Genomic DNA, 19,999 nt, shown 5'->3' on the forward strand with positions numbered 1-19,999 from the left:
TAAAGAAGAGGGTAAATTTTTGAGGAGCCTACTAAGGGTGCCCAGGCAGATATCTAACTAGAGCGTTCAAGTAAACAAATTAGTAGGGCCTGGGCTAGGAGGGTGAGCTATTTCCGGCATGTGACCTCCTTTTCTCACTGACAATGAGGTAATCTCCTGAGGATGCTGAGAAAACGTGATAGAGCTTGAGGAAACAGTTTGGAAATAGCACTTTGGGAATCCCCTATCACAATCTGTTTCCCCTTGAACTACTTGTGAGCAGGCACGTCTTAAACATTTTTTGTATCCTCATTTGTACAAATACAAATCCTCATTTGCATTTGTAGCAGGCTCAATAAACGATGGAATAAATGGATGAATGGAGGAGGACGAACGACTGAGTCTGAGGCTGCGGAGGCGGTGCAATCTTAGAGCCCAGCTCAGAGGCAGTGACCGCCAACCCGCACCTAAACAAATCAAGGCTGGAGGCCAAGTGAAAAGAACAGCGCCCACATTATCCCAGTCCAAAGTCCTGCTCCTTTAGGGGGCGGGGCTAGGGGGGCAAGTTCACCTCTGCCCTTCAATTGACCAATCCTCGCCTCAAGGGGGCGGGGATTTCAATCTGTTCCCCCCCACCCCTTAAAGTACTAAATATGTTTGGGCGCCGTTCAAACGGACCAATGAGTGCTCGATGTTTCCTGCGCTTGGGCCTCACCGATTGGTCAGAGTTCGTCGTCCCTCCCTGCTTGTTACGCCTTTTGCCCCACCCGGTAGCACACAAGATGGCGGCGCCCAGCGGAGTAGAGGCCGCGCCTGGGGTTTGCTGAGGCTCGTTCCCTTCCCCGCTGCTCCCTTGGGCGCGAAGCGCCGCGAGCCCAGAGGACGGGGGCCGGGCGGGGACAGAGGCACCTGCGTAGCTGGACCGCGAGCCCGCGCCCAGCCTGCGCCGACCCCACCCGGCCCCGGCCTGGCCCGATCCCTTCCGTTCCCGGTCTTCTCTCGGTCTGACCCATTGCCTGGTCGTGGTATGCCACCACCAGGCCTCCAAAGCTGAGGTTTCTCCTCCAGCCCGGGATCACCTCCACTTTAGAGATGTTTGGGCTATTTCCTCCCAAAGAGCCCGCCTTTGGGGCTCCCGGACCGGCATCTGGCCCCCTTTCCCTCCGTTGAGACTCCACTTCCTTCTAACCCACTTCTTCCTCAGATTCTCCCTGTATTGGAGACTGCTCACTTCCCTTCCAAATTAATCCCCGACCTCCTCCTTCCCCCAAATATTGACAGCCCTGACACCCCCCTCAACCGGGAGCCAGACTTCCTTTTGGACTAACCCCCATAGCCCTATCATGGAGGCTGTGTACCTGGTAGTGAATGGGGTGGGCCTGTTGCTGGATGTGCTGACCTTGGTGTTGGACCTCAACTTCCTGCTGGTGTCCTCCCTCCTGGCTTCCCTGGCCTGGCTCCTGGCCTTCATCTACAACCTGCCACATACGGTACTGACTAGTCTTCTGCACTTGGGCCGTGGAGTCTTGCTGTCACTGCTGGCCTTCATCGAAGCCGTGGTTCCCTTCACCTTTGGGGGCTTTCAGGCCTTGTGTACCGTACTATACAGCTGCTGTTCTGGCCTGGAGAGCTTAAAGCTCCTGGGGCACCTGGCCTCCCACGGGGCGCTTAGGAGCCGGGAGATCCTGCACCGGGGTGTCCTCAATATGGTCTCCAATGGCCATGCTTTGCTGCGCCAGGTCTGTGACATCTGTGCCATCACCATGAGCCTGGTGGCCTATGTGATCAATAGCCTGGTCAACATCTGCCTCATTGGCACTCAGAACCTCTTCTCCCTGGTGCTGGCCCTGTGGGATGCAGTGATGGGACCGCTGTGGAGGATGACGGATGTAGTGGCTGCTTTCCTAGCCCACATTTCCAGCAGTGCTGTGGCCATGTCCATCCTCCTCTGGACCCCCTGCCAACTGGTACTGGAGCTCTTGGCCTCCGCTGCCCGCCTCCTGGCCAGCTTTGTGCTTGTCAATGTCACTGGCCTGGTGCTGCTGGCTTGCGTGCTGGCAGTGACAGTGACTCTGTTGCACCCGGACCTCACCCTGAGGCTGGCCACCCAGGCGCTCAGTCAGCTCCATGCCCGGCCATCCTACCACCGGCTCAGAGAGGATGTTGTGCGGCTCTCTCGCTTAGCACTGGGCTTGGAGACCTGGCGCCGAGTCTGGAGCCGTAGCCTGCAGCTGGCGAGCTGGCCTAACCGGGGAGGGGCCCCTGGGGCCCCCCAGGGTGGCCCTAGGAGGGTGCCCTCAGCCAGGACCTGGCGACAGGACGCTCTTCCTGAAGCTGGGCCCAGATCAGAGGCAGAAGAAGAGGAGGTCAGGATGGCCAGAGTGACAGCTGCCCGGGGCCGGGAGAGGCTCAATGTGGAGGAGCCTGTAACTGGGCAAGACCCATGGAAATTGCTGAAGGAGCAAGAGGAGCGGAAGAAGTGCGTCATCTGCCAGGACCAGAGCAAGACGGTGCTGCTTCTGCCTTGTCGGCACCTGTGCCTCTGCCAGGCCTGCACTGAGATCCTGATGCGCCACCCTGTCTACCACCGCAACTGCCCACTGTGCCGCCGGGGCATCCTGCAGACCCTCAACGTCTACCTCTGAAGACTCCCTCCCCGCCTGCCCATCCCTCCATGCTCCACACAGCCACCTGCGCTAGGACAGCATTCCCACCTGATCTCTGGGTCCCAGCCTGAAGCCCCTCCTGCCGCTATGGCCGTCCTGCCGAGCCTCGGAGCCATACGTCCAGGACATGGAGATGGGAAACTCTGGAAGACGGTGGCTTGGCTGGGGGCAGGGTAACAGCTTATCCTTACCCAGTGGGTCCCAGTGATGCCGAGGGTGGTGAGTGTGTCACTCTGCGAGGCCCTGAGACTGTTCTCTGTGGACTCCCCTCCACCTTGCCAGGGCCCACCCAGATACCCGCGTGTGGGGCTCCCCCTCTCCGCTTCTGGTTGTTCGGTTGGGGATTTGCAGGTTCTCTCCCTGCTCCCTTCCCACTTCCTCCCCCGCTTCTGCAGCCACACACATCAGTGTCATTTGGGTGTTGTGGCAACTCAAGGGCCTTGGAATGATCTTGAACATTTGCTTTCAGCTGGAGCCCCTGTGCTCTGGCAGGCTTTGGGGGTAGTATCTCTCAGGTGCCCTTAGAGCTCCTTCTACCAGTCATGATCTTACGAGGCTCCCTTGTGACCTGACCCAACAGCTGGGATGAGAATTAACCCCCAGGTGTGTGTGTGTTTGCACCTGGCTTTGGGACCATGTGCCCTCTGACACCCCAGCACCACTGGGAACTGCAGGGGGGATAGCCAGATTTCTACTCCTATCCCTTTCACTCCCCACATCGCAGAGTGAGAAGGCATTCCCCTTCTGTTCCTCTCTCCCTGGCATCGGGGAGGGCAGACTGTGCACATTTCACTAGGGTCCAAATACAGAAGGGGCCAGGGCTGAGAGGCATGCAGGTCCCTGAGGTGTCTGTCTGGCCCAGGATCCAATGAATGAAGTTCTGTTACAGCTCTGACGGCCTCTGTGTGCATCCTTGCAAGGGCGAGCCGTCGGTTAGGGTGACGGATGCTGCAGCAGTGTCCTTCGGTCCTGCCGGAGTCACAAGTGTGGTTGGTGGGGGACCTGGCAGAGAGATAAGATAGGGTGCCTTGGGGAGAGCCCCTGCCAGGTGTGGCTGGCTTTGCTTTCACCCTGTCTGATTTGTGCCCTCTCACGTGCACAGCTTTTGGAAAGCTCTCCTTATCTTTTCTATCTTTCCAGAATTAGCCCTAGGAGAGAGGAGTGTGAACTTGCTCACCCTTTGGGTCAGCCCTCCCAGCTTTTCCTCTGGTGCCACTCTTCCCAGGAGGGAACTTGGGGTTCCTACTGCCTGGAGTCCAACCTGCCCTCAGATCCCTGGAGGAGTTGGTGCTTGTCGTTGTGACTCTTGGCATAGAATGGCGCTGTGATGGGCTGGAGTATGGCTGTGGGGCCTCCTGGTGGACAGCTGGGAGGCCTGTCTCTAGCTCACTGGGTCCAGTCGCCATTGGTCATATCCATCCTCACATGACCTGCAAGAGAGGGGGGGACACTACCCCATAATTGTATGTTAAATCTAGGAGCGTGATGCCAGGGACAGCCTTCTGGAAGGGGGTGGGGGAGGGGAAAGCGGTAGATGGGAAGAAACTCCGAGGAGAGGCCCCTCCACTTTCTCTTGGGTTGAGAGCCTGAGCTGATGTGGGCGGGCCAGCCCGGGTTTGTTAGTCTTCGGGTCGGGGGTGGGGCAAGGAGAGGAGCCTTGGAGGGGCTTTGCGGCTAGCCTCAGACTGAGTGGTGTGGCCCGGTTCAGTGAGTGACTGTTCCCCACATGCACCTTGGAGTTGGGAGGCCTGAGGAAGGGCTCTTTTTTCCCCTTCCCCCAACCCTGGAGAGGGAGCTGAGCAAGGGGAGGCTTGGTTCCTTCCAGTCTCTCTTTAATGTGAGGATAAACATTTTATGAGAGAAGATAAACTTCCTGAGCTGGGAGCAAATAACCCCTTTTCCTCCACCCCCATCTGGAGTCCCACTGGCGGAGCTCAATAGCCTTCCTCCCCCTAACCACCTTAGCAGTCAGGAGCTCAGCTACCTAGGGTCATTGCTGCATCCTGGAACTGGGCTGCCCTCTCGTGGCCATCTCCAAGATGACATCTCTAGACACCCAGGGACACTCCACTCCCCTGGCATGGGGGACAGAGAAGCTTTCCAGTCATCTAGGGACCAGGCAAGTAGCCAGAGCAGCCATGAATGAAAATCCTGGCTTCCTTTCTGTTGGTCAGGGCAGGGATGTGTGTGGTGAAGTCCCACCCAGTTCATATGACATCTCTGAGTTAGAAAAAGGGCTCCTCCTTCTGGGTGGCCAAAGTCTGACACCAGGACACCCTCCTCAGCAGGGGCTCCCGTTCACAACCTCCACCGCTTACCCAGCAGGTCTGTGGAGCGGCCTGTCCTTCACCTGGGCCTGCTTCCTGTATCTCCTGGCCCATAGCTCCATCCAGCCCAAGAGCCCTCCCTTCTGCCTGAGCACCCTCCCCACCCACCGTCCTCCCTCTTCTCCCCATTCTCAGAATCAGGGCATCCCCACCAGTAAAGAAGAAAGGCTGAAGCCAGTAAGAGGGTTTTTGTTGTTGTTGTTTTAAGATTTATTGAATGATCTCTGAGAAAAGGGCCCAGGAGCAGGAGGGATGAGGGAAGACCCAGAGAAGCAGAGGACTGGGAAGGGAGCACCCCACCTTGGGGTCCTGGGCCAGAGCAACTGCGGGGACTCACACCTGCCAGCACACCGCCAGCACGCTGCCTGCCAGCACTCCTTTGGTCTAGGGCAGAAATCCAGCCACTGCCCCGTGCTGCCAGCCCTGATCTCAGCCTCTGTCCCCATCCCCTGCCTGCAGCAGAACGGAGAGGCCCCCACCCCACCTCTGCGGTCATTCACAACATTCCAGGGGGGCCAGCCCTCCTGGATGACGTGGCTGTCAGTGTCATGCCCTCCTGCCCTTCGAGTGAGACAGCGTGCGCTCACTTTCCAGTGGGCATCAAGCGAAGACTGGGGAGTTGTGCCAGTCAGAATACACTAGAAATCCAGAGAAGGTGCTGTCTGTCTTGATGCTGGCGTAGATGCCAATATAGTCACCCACGCCCACCTGTACCCACACCTGGTCTTTGGGCTCCAGCCTCACCATGGTGCCCCCGGAGAGCGAGGCTGGCTTGGGCCACCCCCCGAAGAACTGGAAGAAAGAGGCGATGGACTCTCCATTCTTGACCAGATCGAACTGCAGGCTAGCCCGGTAGACGGTGGCGTGGACGGCGAAGTAGTAGACCCCGGGCACGTGGCAGGTGAACTTGCCGGTGACGGCGTCGTAATGTCCCTGCTCATTCACCAGCACGCGGTCGAAGGGTAGGGGCGCGTCCGACGGCGGGGGCACCCGGCTCTCTGAGCGCTTGGCACTGAAGGCGGAGCGCGGAGGCACCGAGCACTCGCCTGCCGGCCCGGCCGCCCCCACGGGGCCTGCTTCTCCTCGCGGCCCGGGCTCCCCACGCGGCCCCGGGAGGCCTGCAGGGGTGGGGGTGGGGGGAAAGCGGAGCAGTTAGGGCGCGCCCGCCGCGGGCCTCCAGCATCCTCCCTCAGCCTCCCACCTGCCCCTTCCCGGGCGGGGCCGCCCTGCGCCCCAGGACCCGCTCCACGCTTCCTGCAGGCCTTGGGGCAGATCTGAGTGTCCCAGGGGTTCTGGCTCCCGCAGCTGAGTCCCTCTCTCCCGGCTCCGGCCGGGTCGGACGGGGACGGGAGCGGCGACCCCTAGCGGCAACCCCGAGCCCCGGGCCCCTGGGAGCAGGAGAGGGGCCGCACTCTTACCAGCCTCCCAGCGGAGGCGCTTCTTACCCGGCCTCCCGCCCTCGCCTTTCTCTCCCGGAGCGCCGGGCGCGCCGTCGCGGCCGTCGCGGCCGTCGCGGCCGGGCAGACCCTGGCTGCCATGGTGGCCCGGCGTGCCGGGGAGGCCGGGGTGCCCCGGGCACAGGCTGGGGATCTTGTTGTCGTCCAGCGGGGGCGAGCCGGCCGCCAAGCCCAGGAGCAGCAGAGCGAGGAGCGGCCTCATGGCGCTGGCACGCGGAGCCCGGACGCCGCGGGCCTCTGGTCGTCTGTGGGCTGGGCAGGACAGGAGTCGGGACCCAGAATCCTGGGACCTGCCTCGGTCCCCGCCCCGGCGCAGGCGGCTCGGTCCCCACCCCACTGCCATGTCCCTGAGTGAGGCTGAGTGGCCTCGAGGGGACGAAGAATGGGGCGCCCCTAGACCCAAGAACCCCGAGAGCACTGCGCAGGGGGAAGGAGAGGCCGGCCCTCTCCCCACCACCACCCCGGGCCGGCGCCCAGTCTTTCCCACAGTCCCCTCCCCCATCCCCATTTCCCCGCCCCACCCCTTCGCGACCAGACTCACCCCCCTCCCGCCTCCCGGGGCTGCTCGCTCTCTCTGTGGCCTCCTTCGGGTCTCTCGCTACTCCGGACCCTCCAGTTGACTCCTGCTTGCTACCTTCCTTCCCTGCGCTTCTCTCTAGCCAGGCGCCCCCTGCCCTAGGCGTCCCCCTGGTCCCGGTTCGTTCCTTGCCGGCTCTGCTCTGCTCCTCCCAGACTCCAAGAGGAAACCAGTTGTTCAGGGGCCAAGAGCCCGGGCCGGGAAATAGCAGGGAAATAACTCGTGGTGTCGCCCGGCGGCCGGCCAAAGTTTGGTGGAGAAAGGAGGGAGAGATTTGAGGCGGGCGCAGAGGCAGAACCATGAGAAACAGACGCTCAGGGCATCTACAGCTCCAAGGAGCTGGAAGGAGAGATGGTGCCACGACGGAGATCAAAGACAACACTCTAGTCCAGGAGAAATAGAAGCTGAGAACCGAGGGTGGACGGTTCTAGAAGCAGTAGACAACTGGATCCCCAGGGCTCAGAATAGGGGCTGCCACATGACTAGGCACTGGATACATTTTTTTTTGGAATAAATGAAAAAGTGAGAAAGAGGGTGGTAGAGAGCCTGAAAAAGCAGATGGAGATGAGGAAGGTAGAAGGTGGGAAATTGGGGTCAGAGGCTTGGGTGGGAAGCAATCTAGATGATCACTGGTACAGTGTGGAGTCAGGCCAGCTGTTTGCAGCAGCTGGGGCAAATAAAAGGATAGGGAAGGATCTGGCAGGGTGGGAGGGTCCCGTTAGCCCCGCTGAGGACTCCTCTTCCCCTCCCTGGGAGGACCCAGAGGGGATGGGCAGAGTCCCATGCTGGTCCCCTTCCTTTGCTCCCCTGCCTGCCCACCCTGGTAGGCAAAGGAGGCTGGGCAGCAGAGGGCAGGGGCCCGCCTCAGGGTCAGGGCTGGGCACAAGCCTCCAAGCCAGCTGCCTCAGGCAGCCTGTTGCAGTTAAAGGGCCAGGGGGTGCCCAGTAGTGCCAGGCCAGACTGGCACTGGCGCTCTGCCTCCTGGCAGACAGAGCGGCAAGGGGGAAGGACACTGCCTAGCGGGGTGCAGTGGGGCACAAGTAGCCCACAAAGGAGCCTCCGGAAATTCTGGTAGCAGGGCAGGCTTGTCAGGCTCTGTGGAAGGAGGAGACCAGCCCTCAGGCACCCTGCTCCCCCAGTTCCCTCCCCTCCCTGGGGGTTCCTCCTTATCTCTCCCTGGAGCACCTTGTAACCTCTGAGGACCTCCACCACCTCCTCCTGGGTGGCCATGCCCACCCAGATGTTAGGGAAAGCCGTGGTGTTGTAGCTCAGACCGATGCACATCTCCACCTGGACAGGTTCACAGGCCAGCTCTGCAGGGGTGGGAGGGGAGGGTCACTCTGGGGAATACTCACTGGCTGTGTGAGCTGGGACAAGTCACCTAAGCGCTCCCTATGGGTCAGACGGGGAGAATCAAAGGAGATAACACAGAGAGATGCTTTATCCATGTCGAGGATTCCTGTTTTCCTTGAGAGCCTACTCCAAGCATCATTCGCCAGCCCTGGGCATCATGCAGGCACGTCTATGATCTCAGGGAGCTAGGGGCACCAGCATTGGCAGGACCAGGGCATCTGGAAGGAGCTCCGCCGCTCTCCCCCCATCTCCGAGGTGGGCCCTGGAGAGGGCCTCTCTGTGTGACAAAGCTGGATGGGCTCTTGAAGCCTCAACCATCAACTCCCAGATTCCCATTTCCCTCGGGGGTGACACTAAGTACCCTTGCCACTCCTGGGGGAGAATCCCTCCAGTATTTGGTGGAGTGGTCCAGAGTCAGGCTAGTGGGCCCCCCACCCCATCAGGGAAGATAGGGATGGCTGTTATGACATGTGCCAGTGGGTTTCTAGGGATGGGCACCCAGCCCGCTCAGGCCTGCCAGCCCCCCTTGCGGTGCCCTGGGGCAGGCTCCTCACCTGGGGGTGGGAGCAAGGGGATGCTGCAGTTGTCATCGCTGCTCTCTGTGCAGTCTCTCCACATGCCACACATCCACTGCAGATTCTTACACCCTCCATCCCGGCAGGAGAACTCTCCGGGCCCACAGGGGTCTGCAGGCACAGGGGGCATGGCAGTGCCCTGGGACATGCAGGTACCCCCACTGCCTTCACAGTGCCCTGACCAGGGTCCAGAGCCCTTCCCTGTTCTCCTGGAGGTGCCTCCACTGCCCACACTCACTCTCCCAGGGCCACCTACTCTCTGTGGCATTGAGGGCCCGGTAGGTGGCCGAGAAGCCCCCGATGCTGATGCCATGGTCGGTCCTAAAGAGCACAGCCAGCTGGTGGTGCGAGGAGATGAGGCGCGGAGGCGGCTCTGCTCCACAGAACCTGCCCAAAGCAGACAGCAGTCCTGGCACGGGGCCCCCCCGCAGACGCGGCACGGAGCTGGGTGCTCTGGGCGACGCCAGAGGGGATGGGAGGCATAGTCACTGACTCATGGGACTGGTGAGGAAGACACACATGTTCAGGAGACAAAGTACTAAACAAACGAAACAAACTGCTTGAACTGGAGCCCCTTCGACCTGGGGAGAATCAGTGAGGGTTCTGGGGGAAGCTATAAATAGACCGGGCAGGTGGGAGAGCTGGGACGGGGAGAGCCTCCTGGAGGAGGTGATGTAAGGAGCAAAGGTGAGAGGGACAGGTACGAAGGTGAGGAAGGACGAGCCTTTTTCAGGGTGACAGTGCGGGACCTCCAGCTTGGCGCAGAACAAGACAATGAAGCTAGTGCGTGTGTGGGCCGGTTTGTAGGAAGCCTTGACCTCGGACTCTGGAGGATGGGGTTTATCCTCAGCTCCTCCCCGCTGGCTCCGCCAGTACCTGCCCAGGAGGCTGAGGGCCCCTGAGTTGCGGGTCTCATACACTTCCACGTAGTCAAACTTGCACTCGTCCTGAGCTTCCAGGCTGAAGTTGTGGAACAGCAGTTCGACGCCATGTCCAGCGGGCACCGAGATGTGCCAGGTGCAAAGCTGGGGGAGGCACAGGTGGAGTAATTTATGGGTTCCTTCTTCTGTCCCAATCGGGGCCTCCAGGCTTGAGCTCCAGATGGGCTTCCCCCTGCTGCAGGCCGGGTAGGGAGTGGGTGGGCCCTGCCCACACTGCTCGCATCATCGGTGGTGGCGGAAGGGCCTTTAACTTATCTGGTCTCAGAGATAAGCTTACCCAGCACGGGAACAGGGATACCTAGTAAGCACTTAATACTGTTCTCTTCCTGCCTGCTTGATCTCTGACCTTCCCAAGTACAAGGCAGCATCTGCCATGCTGTTCTCAATCGCACTAACCCGGATGCTCAGGTGTGCCCACGTGGGCTGCACCACCCTCCCTATGGAGCGCTGGCTTACCTGTTGGTGAGGGTACTGCTGCAGGTAGCTGGGAGCAGAGAAAGTGCCCTGGAGCCCAGTCAGGTTCCCCCCACACCCTGTAGAGAGGAGGAGGAGCTCATGAGTTTGCCAGGGTCTGTGCCTTCGCCCGGTAGGGCCAGCAGGGATGGCAGCGAAGAGTTTTGGCTGTGCCCGTGGGGAGGCAAGTTCTGGGCCAGAAGAATGACCAGGCAGGTTTGGAGCTGGGCCAGGCCTGGGGAGGCCAGCCTGAACCTGGATCAGATGCCTGAGGACAGTACCCGCCCTGAGGCTGGCCGGGCCCTTACCCGAGAACTTGGCGCTGCAGTTGGCCTCGTCACTGCCATCAGCGCAACTGGCAAAGCCGTCGCACACCGAGTCGGGTAGCAGGCAGACGAGCTGGTCGCAGGGGAACTCATCGTGGGCACAGCTCCCTGGGGGCGGGCATCTGGATTCAGAACCCCCTAGAATCTCTACCCCTTTTGCAGGGCTGGGAGTGGCTGGAGGGGGGGAAGCGGACAGTTGACAGGTAGCTGGGGACCTGGCGGGAAAACACTCACCATGACCGGGGGCCACGGCCTGGTACCAGGCATGGAAGCCAGATCCTTCCACGCTGCTGTCGGAGACGAAGGCCACGCGGAGGTGGCTGGCATTGGTGTTGAGTGTCGGGGGAGGCACCCTCCCACACACTCTGCAAGAAGCCAGATTGGGAGTGACGGAGGATCAGAGCTCAGGGCCAGCCAGAGTGGAGCCTGCCTGGGCCCTGCGGTCCTCTTCCCTCAAGCCCCGTCCTGGGGACGATGTGTCCAAAAGGTTCCTTTCATTTCCAGCAGAGCTCTGACCTCCCTAGCTCCTGCACGTCCATTCTTGAGGCATTTATCCATGGGAAAGATATGTGGGAGCTCCAGTTTCCAGATTTGGAAACCAAGGTCAGAGAGGGGAAGTGACCTTCCCAAGGTCATATAGCAAGATGGTGGCAGAGCTGGGCCCAGAGGCCAAGCCTCTCCGTTTCCTCCCAGTCAAGAATTTCCCACTGCAGTTCCCTGGTTCTGCCCTCCAGACAGTGGTTCAGGAGGGGGGTGGGATCTCCTGGGGGCAGAGGGACCCACCTGAGGAGGGGGCCTTCAGGCTCGGGGGAGATTTCCAAGCGATCAAAAAGACAGGAGGCCACACTCTCCACGCTGAGAGCTTCGATCTTGAGCTGTATTGCATGGTCTGTGGCCACTTGGATATGCCACACGCAGTGGGCGTTGGGTGGGTAAGGGTCTGGGTAGTCAGGGCTGCTGAAGAAGCCCCTTGGGCCAGGAAGGAGGCCCCCACAGGCTGCAGGGACGGAGGTTAGAGTTCAGAGGTCAAAAGGAGAGAGACTTGTTTTTATAAGATGCCTCTTCCTGGCCTCCCCTCCCCCCTGCCATCTTGGGCCCTTCTCCGGAAGATCTGCCCCGTAGTACTCACTCGACTGGGATGCGGGGCTCACGCCTGCCTCCGGTTGCCCTTTAGGGGTCCCAGTTGCCTGAGAGGTGGTGGGGATGGGAGTGGGGGTGGAGCCAATGGTGGTGAGGCCTTGGGAAGGCAGTGGATGATGGGAGGGCCCGGACTCGGCTGTAGCCTGCAATTCTGGAGGCGGGAAGACGGGGGAGTGGGATTCAGAGGTGCTGGATCTCTTGCAGGGCATGGGAGACTCATGGAGGCCTTGGGAACTTACGGGCCAGGATGATGGCCACCAGCAGCCCCAGCAGCAACAGCAGCAGGCTGGCCAGCAGGAGGACACACAGCCAGGAGAAGTGGCAGTCAGGCTGCAGCCCTCGGGGACGCCGACCTGCGGGCAGGCGGGGTGGGCTTTTGAGACCCCTTTCGCTTGGGCATCTCTCACACAGCCCTTAGCCGCTGGGCCTTTCTGTCCTACCCAGCTCACCCCGTGAGATGGTTACCATGCCAGGGAGCTCGGGTGCTGCAGCTGGCGTCCTCCTGGAGGCTGGGTAGGGGGCAAGGTGGCCCTGATTCAGGCTCAAAAGCAGGATTGCAGAATTCAGTCTGAAGGGAGAGACTTGAGGGCTGAGGGCCGGTGGCAGCACTGCCTGGCAGGTGTGTTCACTGGGCACTGCCAGCCCTAGGTGGGCATCTGGGTCTTGCGGGAGTGGTCCTGTATGACCCTTACCTTGCTCAGCTCTGTCGCCTCCACGCAGAGGATGATGTCTGAGCAGTCCTTCATGGCTCTAGGCTCTGCATGGCTTTCTCGAGTCCCTGCGACAGCCCAAGACCCCAGAGGGCCCGCTCCCTGCCCCGAGGCCGCCTCTCAAAGGGGCAGCCTCTGCTCCGCTCCCTGAGGACGAGGGCTGCCAGGCTAGACCAGCTCTCCCGCTGCCCTGGACAGACTGGTTCCAGGCTGGTTCTGGCTACTGGCTATTCTGTCTCTGTGTGGGGGAAGGGACAGCAGGCAGAAGGAATTCGCAGCGGCATGAAATGGTCCCTTAATCCAACTCAGCTGAGGATGCCGAGGTCGAGACCCTGGCACAGAGCAGCGGTCCTTAAAGGCGCAGGCTGAGAACACCCCGTGGAGGAAGCTCGGTGCTCCGTCGGGGGTGTGACCAGGGAGCTGGCCACCCCGTCTCCTAACCTCACTGAGGTGCTGAGTGAGTGTCTGAGGGGTGCTGGGAAGGAAGGGAGACAGCGGGGCAGTTTTACAGGCACGAGGGAGCCTTCGAAGCCAGGTGTGACGGTTTGGCAGCTTCAAGGCCTGTGAGTCCTCAAGGTCCTGGACAGACCAGCAGCCCATCGCTCCTGGCCATCAGGGCGACCGAGGCATTAGCCAAGCTGGGTCTTTGGAAGTTCCCCTAAAGCACCTGGGTGCCTGGGACAAGGAGATAAGTCTTTCTGGGCTGCTTGTGTCTGTGCTGATGTGAGTCGGGGAGCTTGAGGGGTTGGCTGCCTCAGCCCGTAGGAGAAAGGGCAGTGGAGGAGGTGAAGCTGCCCAAGGCCTTGGACGGGTCGGTCAGGGCTGGCCTTTCAGATGGGCTGTGGAATCCGGCAGGTGGTACCATCTGCTGTTGCAGGATAGAAAGCCTGCCCTCTGCAAACTACATCACTCCGTGACTCTCTTTCTCCACGAGCGAAGTTCTCTCGGAAAATCCCAGCCTGGCGCAGCTGTCCTCGGGGAGAAGGGAAAGGGCTTGTTAATCTGTTTTGTGTTAGCTGTGCTCACGCTGAGTTGGGTAGGGCAGGAGGTGGGGAGGCAGCATAATATTTCTGGCTACTGTTTGTAGAATGTCTGTTACGTATTAGGCCCTGGGCCAGAGGTCCTACGTGCAGTTTCTCTCCTTGAATCACTCTGTGAGGTAGCATAACCATTTTACAAATGATGGCCGAAGGCTCCGAGAGGTTAAGTAACTTTCCCAAGGTCACATCAGCTTCCCCAAGATACAGAGACAAGAGTTGAACCCAGGGCTGGGTAAATCCGAAGCGCATGTTTTCTCTGACACATGTCTTTTTTTTTTTTTTTTTTTAATATTTATTTATTTATTTTTGGCTGCGTTGGGTCTTCGTTGCTGCTCACAGGCTTTCTCTAGTTGCAGTGCGCAGGATTCTCATTGCGGTGGCTTCTCTGTTGCAGAGCACGGGTTTTAGGCGTGCAGGCTTCAGTAGTTGTGGCACTCAGGCTCAGTAGTTGTGGCTCACGGGCTCTAGAGCACAGGCTCAGTAGTTGTGGCGCATGGGCTTAGTTGCACCACGGCATGTGGGATCTTCCCGGACCAGGGCTCGAACCCATGTCCCTTGCATTGGCAGGCGGATTTTTAACCACTGCTCCACCAGGGAAGCCCCGCACATCTTTCACTCTACACTGGCCTAAGGCAGGCTGGTGACAGAGGGGAACTAAGTGAAGAACCCAGTGGGGAGAGAAGAAACAAAGGAGACAGATTCTGCGATCCCCGATCCCCCGCGGCAGCTCTCTTCACACTCAGGAGATCCCCCTCAACACCCAGCTCCTCTCCTTTCAACCCCTAGAGGGCCCGGGGCTGCTTTTGTCTAGCGGACAAGCCTTTCCTTGGTCCTAAGATGTGAACTGCTTTTAGAGGGTTTGAGAGGTCAAAAGTATTTCTATAATAACACGTAGGTGTTATTTGTCCTTCTCCCTTTCTTTCCTTCCTCTTGAGTGAACAGCGTGGTTTCCAGAGGCTGCATGATGTGAAGGAGGTGAGAATCCAGTTAATGAGATTTGCAAAAATGTAAAACAAAGTTATCCTTCTTACTAAGTTCTTTTTGTTTTGGAAAATGTAGTTTTAAAAAAAATGGGGGCTTCCCTGGTGGCGCAGTGGTTGAGAGTCCGCCTGCTGATGCAGGGGACATGGGTTTGTGCCCCTGTCCGGGAGGATCCCACATGCCGCTGAGCGGCTGGGCCTGTGAGCCATGGCCGCTGAGCCTGCGCATCCGGAGCCTGTGCTCCGCAACGGGAGAGGCCACAACAGTGAGAGGTCCGCGTACCGGGGGGAAAAAAAAAAAAAAGGGACTTCCCTGGTGGTCCAGTGGTTAAGATTCCATGCTTCCACTGCAGAGAGCACTGGTTCGATCCCTGGTTGGGGAACTAAGATCTCACAAGCCAAGCCATGTGGCACGGCCTAAAAAAAAATTTTTTTGTTAAATGTTATTTATATTAGCATGTAAAAGGTTTGCTGTTATTTTAAAATTTATTTAAAAATTAATAAGAAAAGGGACTTCCCTGGCGGTCCAGTGGTTAAGAGTCTGTGCTCCCAATGCAGGGGGTGTGGGTTCAATACCTGGTCGGGGAACTAAGATCCCACATGCCGCGTGGTGTGGCCGAATAATAATAAAAAAAAAATTAATAAGAAAATATTTTAATTCCTTTCCATTCTGATTTTAACACGGTAAATGTTAATAGCTATAACAGCCAGGGAGACTTCTTGGAAGAGGTGGGCATTTAACTCTAAAGTTAGAGAGTTGAAAAAGATTTTAATAGGTAGAATTTGGGGGTTGGGTAGGGATTCCAGAAAGGAGGGGGTACTTAGCACTATGGGCCTAAGGAGGCTGGGTTGTAACCCATTTTAAGCAGGGAGTGGCTTGGTCAGATCTGGGTCTCAGAACAGCCCCTGTTTGTGGGAAGGTGGTGGAAAGGAGGCAAGGGGGAGGCTGGGAGGGCCAGAAGCTTCTCTCTGGCTTTGCCATTGCCCATGGCCATCCTCCACGACACCCCTGGCTCTGCTGGCACAGGTGCCCTTGCGACTGGCTGCTTCATGGACGTGTTCCTAGGGGAGAAGGTCAGCCAGGCCAGGGGCCAGGTCAGGGTGGGAGAATGGCACCGGTAAAGGGACAATGAGAGAAATAGAACAGACACCCCTCAGCTCATCAGCTCATTTGACCCTCATAACAGCCCTGGGAGCCAAGGTCAGGGAGGTGTGTTTGTTCCCATTTTCCAGATGTAACTGAGGCACCAGTTACCAGGCTGGGTTTCAGAGCTGGGTCTGTTGGATTCCTGATTCTCAGCTTTTGGTCTTCCTTTCCTTTTCTTCCCTTCCCTTTCCCTTTCCCTTTCCCTTTCCCTTTCCTTTCCTTTCTTTCATTTTATTTTTGGCTGTGTTGGGTCTTTGTTGTTGCATGCAGGCTTTTCTCTGGTTGTGACGAGTGGGGGCTACCCTTCATTGCAGTGCGTGGGCTTCCCATTGTGGTGGCTTCTCTTGCTGTGGAGCATGGGCTCTAGGTGTGTGGGCTTCAGTAGTTGTGGCACACGGGCTCAGTAGTTGTGGCTCGCAGGCTCTAGAGCACAGGCTCAGTAGTTGTGGCGCACGGGCTTAGTTGCTCTGCGGCACGTGGGATCTTCCCGGACCAGGGCTCGAACCCATGTCCCCTGCATTGGCAGGCGGGTTCTTAACCACTGCGCCACCAGGGAAGCCCTCCCTTTTTTTTTTCTTTCCTTTCTTTTACATTTTCCATGTTCTTTCTATAAACCGTGTAGAATAGTGGGGGCGAGAGGTACTGTGGGCAAGGACTCCTGCAGGCTATGTGTGCAGAGGACGCCTGGGCTGTGAAGCCCTGGGAGGTTTCAGGCCTGCGGCCATTGAGCTCCAGGTTGCTTGCTTCATTCTTGGCTGCCTCTTGGGCTTCCTCTTCTTCCTTTGCAGGCCCCGGGGCCTCGGCCTTCTTGCCTCTTCCTTCTCCGGGGGTCTCCCCATCTCCCACACTGCCTGCAGGGACACTGTGTCTCCAGCCCTCCCTTTTCTTGCTGCTGTGGGGACGTTTGCATGGACTTTCCTGCTGACGGCTATGGATAAAACTAACAAGCAAAGGGAAGTTACCTCTTTTCTTGCTCAAGTGATTTCTACACCCCCGGAAGCTCCACTGGGCTTTTGCTTTTGTTCCTGCAAGCTTGGATCCTGGCAACTCGGCCTGGCTGGCTATCTGTGGCTCCCCCCGACCTTTTTTTTTTTTTTTAATTTATTTGTTTTATTTATTTATTTTTGGCTGCATTAGATCTTCATTGCGGTGTGCAGACTTCTCATTGTGGCGGCTTCTCTTGTTGTAGAGCACAGGCTGTAGGCACGCGGGCTTCAGTGGTTGTGGCTCCTGGGCTCTAGCGCGCAGACTCGGTAGTTGTGGCACACGGGCTTAATTGCTCCGCGGCATGTGGGATCTTCCCGGACCAGGGATCGAACCTATGTCTCCTGCATTGGCAGGCGGGTTCTTAACCATCGTGCCACCAGGGAAGCCCTCTGTGGCCCCTTTATAACCAGGAGGGGCAAGGCCAGCTTGAGGTTAGCTATCACCTTCTAGACTCCGGCTCACTAGCTCTCCCTCCTGCTGGCCCTCCAGCTCCAACCCTCCACTCCAGCCAGACCAGCCTCTTCCTTGTCCCTGGCACACTGTACCCACCCTACCTGTCTTTGTCCAGGCCTGTGCTCTGATCTGAATGCTTTCCTTTTGCTGGCTCCCAGGGCCAGCGTTATAGATGTGCATTAGGACTTGACTCCCCGCCACCCTCCCGAGATCCGTCAAATACTCTCTCCTCTCCTTGTTCATTGCCACCCCTACCCTTGACTCTTACCCTCTGGTTCCTGGATCTTTAGTCTCTAGGAGCCCGGATGCCTGCAGCTCCATCCCAGCCAACCCACTGCCGTCTCCAAGGGGCAGGTCACACCGAGTATCAGGAAATCAGAAAAGCTCAGCCCTTGGCTTTGGAATGCCCAACCAGTGGCTCTGCCTCACTAACTCTGTGTGGTTTGGGCGATGCTGTACTTACTTCACATTCCTGAAAAGTCAGAGGCACCCTGAGAGGCCAGGGGAACTCAGCATTTGCTGAGGATCACCCAGCTAAGAGAATCTTAGTGGAGCATTGATGGTGCAGTACTGGAAATAGAGGTGAGGTGGGGGAAATAGACATTCGTTGAGTACCTACTATGTGCTGAACACTCACAACTCTGAGTAGCTCTTGTTATGCTCAGATTACAGAGGTGGAAACTGAGGCTCAGAGAGATTAAGTAATTTGCTTGGACTGGGAACGCTTGGACTCCGCTGTCTCCTGCCTCCTGCACAGGTGCTTGTTTGTGCCCCTAGAACAGTGAAGGACGGGACCCTCAGAGACGTGTGGGCCCAGGTATGCGACAGATAGTGCTGGTTTTGCCCTTGGGTGTGTGCATGTGTAGAATCAGGGAGTTCCCTGGTTACGTTGCTGTTCAGCTCAGTTGATAATAGACACGGGGTTGGGAAATTTGCTGCAGAATGTCCTGCAAAATGCTGTCAATTATTCGACCAAAAGGAAGAGTATTCAGATGGAAAGAGATCTGCGTGGGGAGTCAAGATCCCTGGGTTCCGTCCTGCCCCCGCCACCGATGAGCTGGTGGACTCGCGGCTTCTTTACAGCTCGTGTCCTCACTGGCAAGGTAAGAAGGTGGAGAAGGTGACCCCTACGGAAAGTGGTATGCATTTTCTGAGCACTGATCACTTTAAAACGTATAAACTCTCAACGTGGAATCAGGGAATCAGAGGTGTGCAAGTCCTCTAACGTAGGACTTGTACTTAGGGAAAAAGTGACTTGGAATAACACTTGAGCTGAGACCTTCGAGGTCCTCTAGTCCAATCTCCCTAATTCACAGATGAGACACTAAGGCCCAGAGGGAGGGAGGTTCTTGCTCAAGGTCACACAAGAACAGGTGCAGGGAGAGCTCCACCCCTAGGGAGAGGCCTGTTGGGATGCCAGCAAGGAATGGGGGAAGAAGTCCCAGTTGCTAGGAGGCAAAGCTGATGGGTAAGGAAACACGGGGACAGGTTGTGTTTGGGGATCTGTGCAGCACTAGCACCTGTTGCCATGGGGATGAGAAAGCACCACAAGTACAGAAAGGAGGGCTGGGAGCAAGGGTGGAGGGGGCTGAGCCCCCACCCTCGATGTTAGTTATAGTCTGTCTGTTCCCCAGTGGAAGACAACAAAAGCACACAGGTGGCTTCTACCTCCAGTGAAGAACTAGTCACAGGAGAGGTACAGCACCTTACATTGATTTGAGGCTCAGCCATCCATTTTGCTCTAAGCCTAATGTTTCCATCTTGAAGGTGATCCTGTTCACTTGTGGTTTGGGGGAAATTATTTTTCTTGCATCGGGCCCCTTCCAGGGAAGGCCGGGGAGAAACCTCAGGCTTGAGTCACTCTTATTTTCAATCCTTTCTGGGAAATGCTACCCACCCCCCCGAAAATGGCCGCCTCCAGTCTCAGCCCAGGAGGTGAGTGTGACAGCAGGTGCCGCTGGGAGGGAGAGTGACAAGCAAGGGAAGGAGAGATAGGCCTTGATTTCTCAGTGTGTGGAGCACGGATGGCAGTTAGGAAAATTCCCCATAAAACACTTTAAGCTCAACTGGTGGTGACTTAAGTTTCCCAAGTTCTGGGATTGGTGGCAGAAATGGAAAATCTGAACAAGTCTGAGAGAAAACTCAAGGAGCCAAGTCCCTGGGGACCCCAACGAGGCCATCCCTCCAAGGAGTTAAATCTGGTGATGTCTTGAAAACACCATTTTAGAGAACAACACCTTTAATGTAAAGGCTGCTGTTTCCAGTATTAGTGGGGCAAGTTGAGATCTTTCATTTAATTTATTGAGGACCAAGCCTTGATCACTCCACACCCAGGCATAGCCACTCTGCTCTAAGAGCAAACGTTGCTGTATTCAGTCTCTGCTGGAGAGACCTGTCTTAGCTCGTCACAGGTCTGTACAGGCACCCAAGTGCGTCAACAGAGAACCACCAGAGTGCCCCTACTAGCAGTTAAAAAGCAGACAGTCCATTTAAAGTGATGTCCGTTAGACATGCTGATTTCCTTAGGTGTGAAGCCAGGGTTGTGGTCATGTGGGAGACGCACACTGAGGTATTTAGAAGTGACAGGACACCTTGCCCGTAAATGTTTTGCCCCAAAGAATAAAGTATACATAAACAAATGTGGCAAAATGTTAATGTATCAGTGAATCCAGATAAGGAATATAGTGTTCAAAATGTGTACTAGTGCAGCTTTTTTTTTTTTTTTTTTTTACAGAATTGAGAAGTTTAAGCTAAGAAGTGGGTAGTTAACTTTGTCCAGAACTTGGAATCTACAATCTGATTGCAGCAGTAAACTATCTCCACTGATAGGCTAGGAGCGCTTCCTGGGTTCAGACCTGTCCCAGATCAAGATTCCATCACGTACCAAC

The 19,999-nt window shown here is 57.4% G+C and overlaps 3 protein-coding genes across 4 annotated transcripts; 1 reads left to right on the forward strand and 2 right to left on the reverse strand.

Annotated features, from left to right (window-relative positions):
• Positions 1-728: 728 nt before the first annotated feature.
• On the forward strand, positions 729-3,537 carry RNF26 (ring finger protein 26). The gene has a single exon (XM_067751305.1). The coding sequence runs from the start codon at positions 1,323-1,325 to the stop codon at positions 2,622-2,624; it is 1,302 nt and encodes a 433-aa protein (XP_067607406.1). The 5' UTR covers positions 729-1,322; the 3' UTR covers positions 2,625-3,537.
• Positions 3,538-5,158: 1,621 nt separating this feature from the next.
• C1QTNF5 (C1q and TNF related 5) lies at positions 5,159-6,921 on the reverse strand. Of its 2 annotated transcripts, none has more exons than XM_067751307.1 (2): positions 6,391-6,921; positions 5,159-6,090 (listed from the first exon to the last, which is right to left on the reverse strand). In XM_067751307.1, the coding sequence occupies exons 1-2, from the start codon at positions 6,770-6,772 to the stop codon at positions 5,573-5,575; spliced, it is 900 nt and encodes a 299-aa protein (XP_067607408.1). In that variant the 5' UTR covers positions 6,773-6,921; the 3' UTR covers positions 5,159-5,572. The 2 variants fall into 2 exon arrangements, with proteins under 2 accessions (XP_067607408.1, XP_067607407.1); XM_067751306.1 differs by having other exon boundaries at positions 6,418-6,631.
• A 497-nt stretch (positions 6,922-7,418) lies between these two features.
• On the reverse strand, positions 7,419-12,540 carry MFRP (membrane frizzled-related protein). Its single transcript, XM_067751304.1, has 13 exons — positions 12,487-12,540; positions 12,260-12,362; positions 12,034-12,147; positions 11,784-11,945; positions 11,438-11,651; positions 10,889-11,019; positions 10,637-10,762; positions 10,332-10,408; positions 9,811-9,959; positions 9,191-9,321; positions 8,914-9,045; positions 8,192-8,319; positions 7,419-8,101 (listed from the first exon to the last, which is right to left on the reverse strand). Exons 1-13 carry the CDS (start codon positions 12,538-12,540, stop codon positions 7,877-7,879), a joined length of 1,746 nt encoding a protein of 581 aa, XP_067607405.1. The 3' UTR covers positions 7,419-7,876.
• Between the last annotated feature and the right edge of the window lie 7,459 nt (positions 12,541-19,999).

The sequence above is a fragment of the Pseudorca crassidens genome, chromosome 9, assembly GCF_039906515.1.
Source record: "Pseudorca crassidens isolate mPseCra1 chromosome 9, mPseCra1.hap1, whole genome shotgun sequence".
NCBI classification, from domain to species: Eukaryota; Metazoa; Chordata; class Mammalia; order Artiodactyla; family Delphinidae; genus Pseudorca; species Pseudorca crassidens.

What these genes read in the sequence shown, in the direction of transcription:
- RNF26 (XM_067751305.1), top strand. Translation starts at nt 1,323, where the DNA reads ATGGAGGCTGTGTACCTGGTAGTGAATGGGGTGGGCCTGTTGCTGGAT.
- C1QTNF5 (XM_067751307.1), bottom strand. Translation starts at nt 6,772, where the DNA reads ATGGCAGTGGGGTGGGGACCGAGCCGCCTGCGCCGGGGCGGGGACCGA. An exon ending in GCGCCTCCGCTGGGAGGCTG is followed by an intron (nt 6,091 to 6,390) that starts GTAAGAGTGCGG and finishes CCACCCCTGCAG; the next exon opens with GCCTCCCGGGGCCGCGTGGG.
- MFRP (XM_067751304.1), bottom strand. Translation starts at nt 12,540, where the DNA reads ATGAAGGACTGCTCAGACATCATCCTCTGCGTGGAGGCGACAGAGCTG. An exon ending in CACCCGAGCTCCCTGGCATG is followed by an intron (nt 12,148 to 12,259) that starts GTAACCATCTCA and finishes GCCTGCCCGCAG; the next exon opens with GTCGGCGTCCCCGAGGGCTG. An exon ending in GAGCCCCGCATCCCAGTCGA is followed by an intron (nt 11,652 to 11,783) that starts GTGAGTACTACG and finishes CCGTCCCTGCAG; the next exon opens with CCTGTGGGGGCCTCCTTCCT.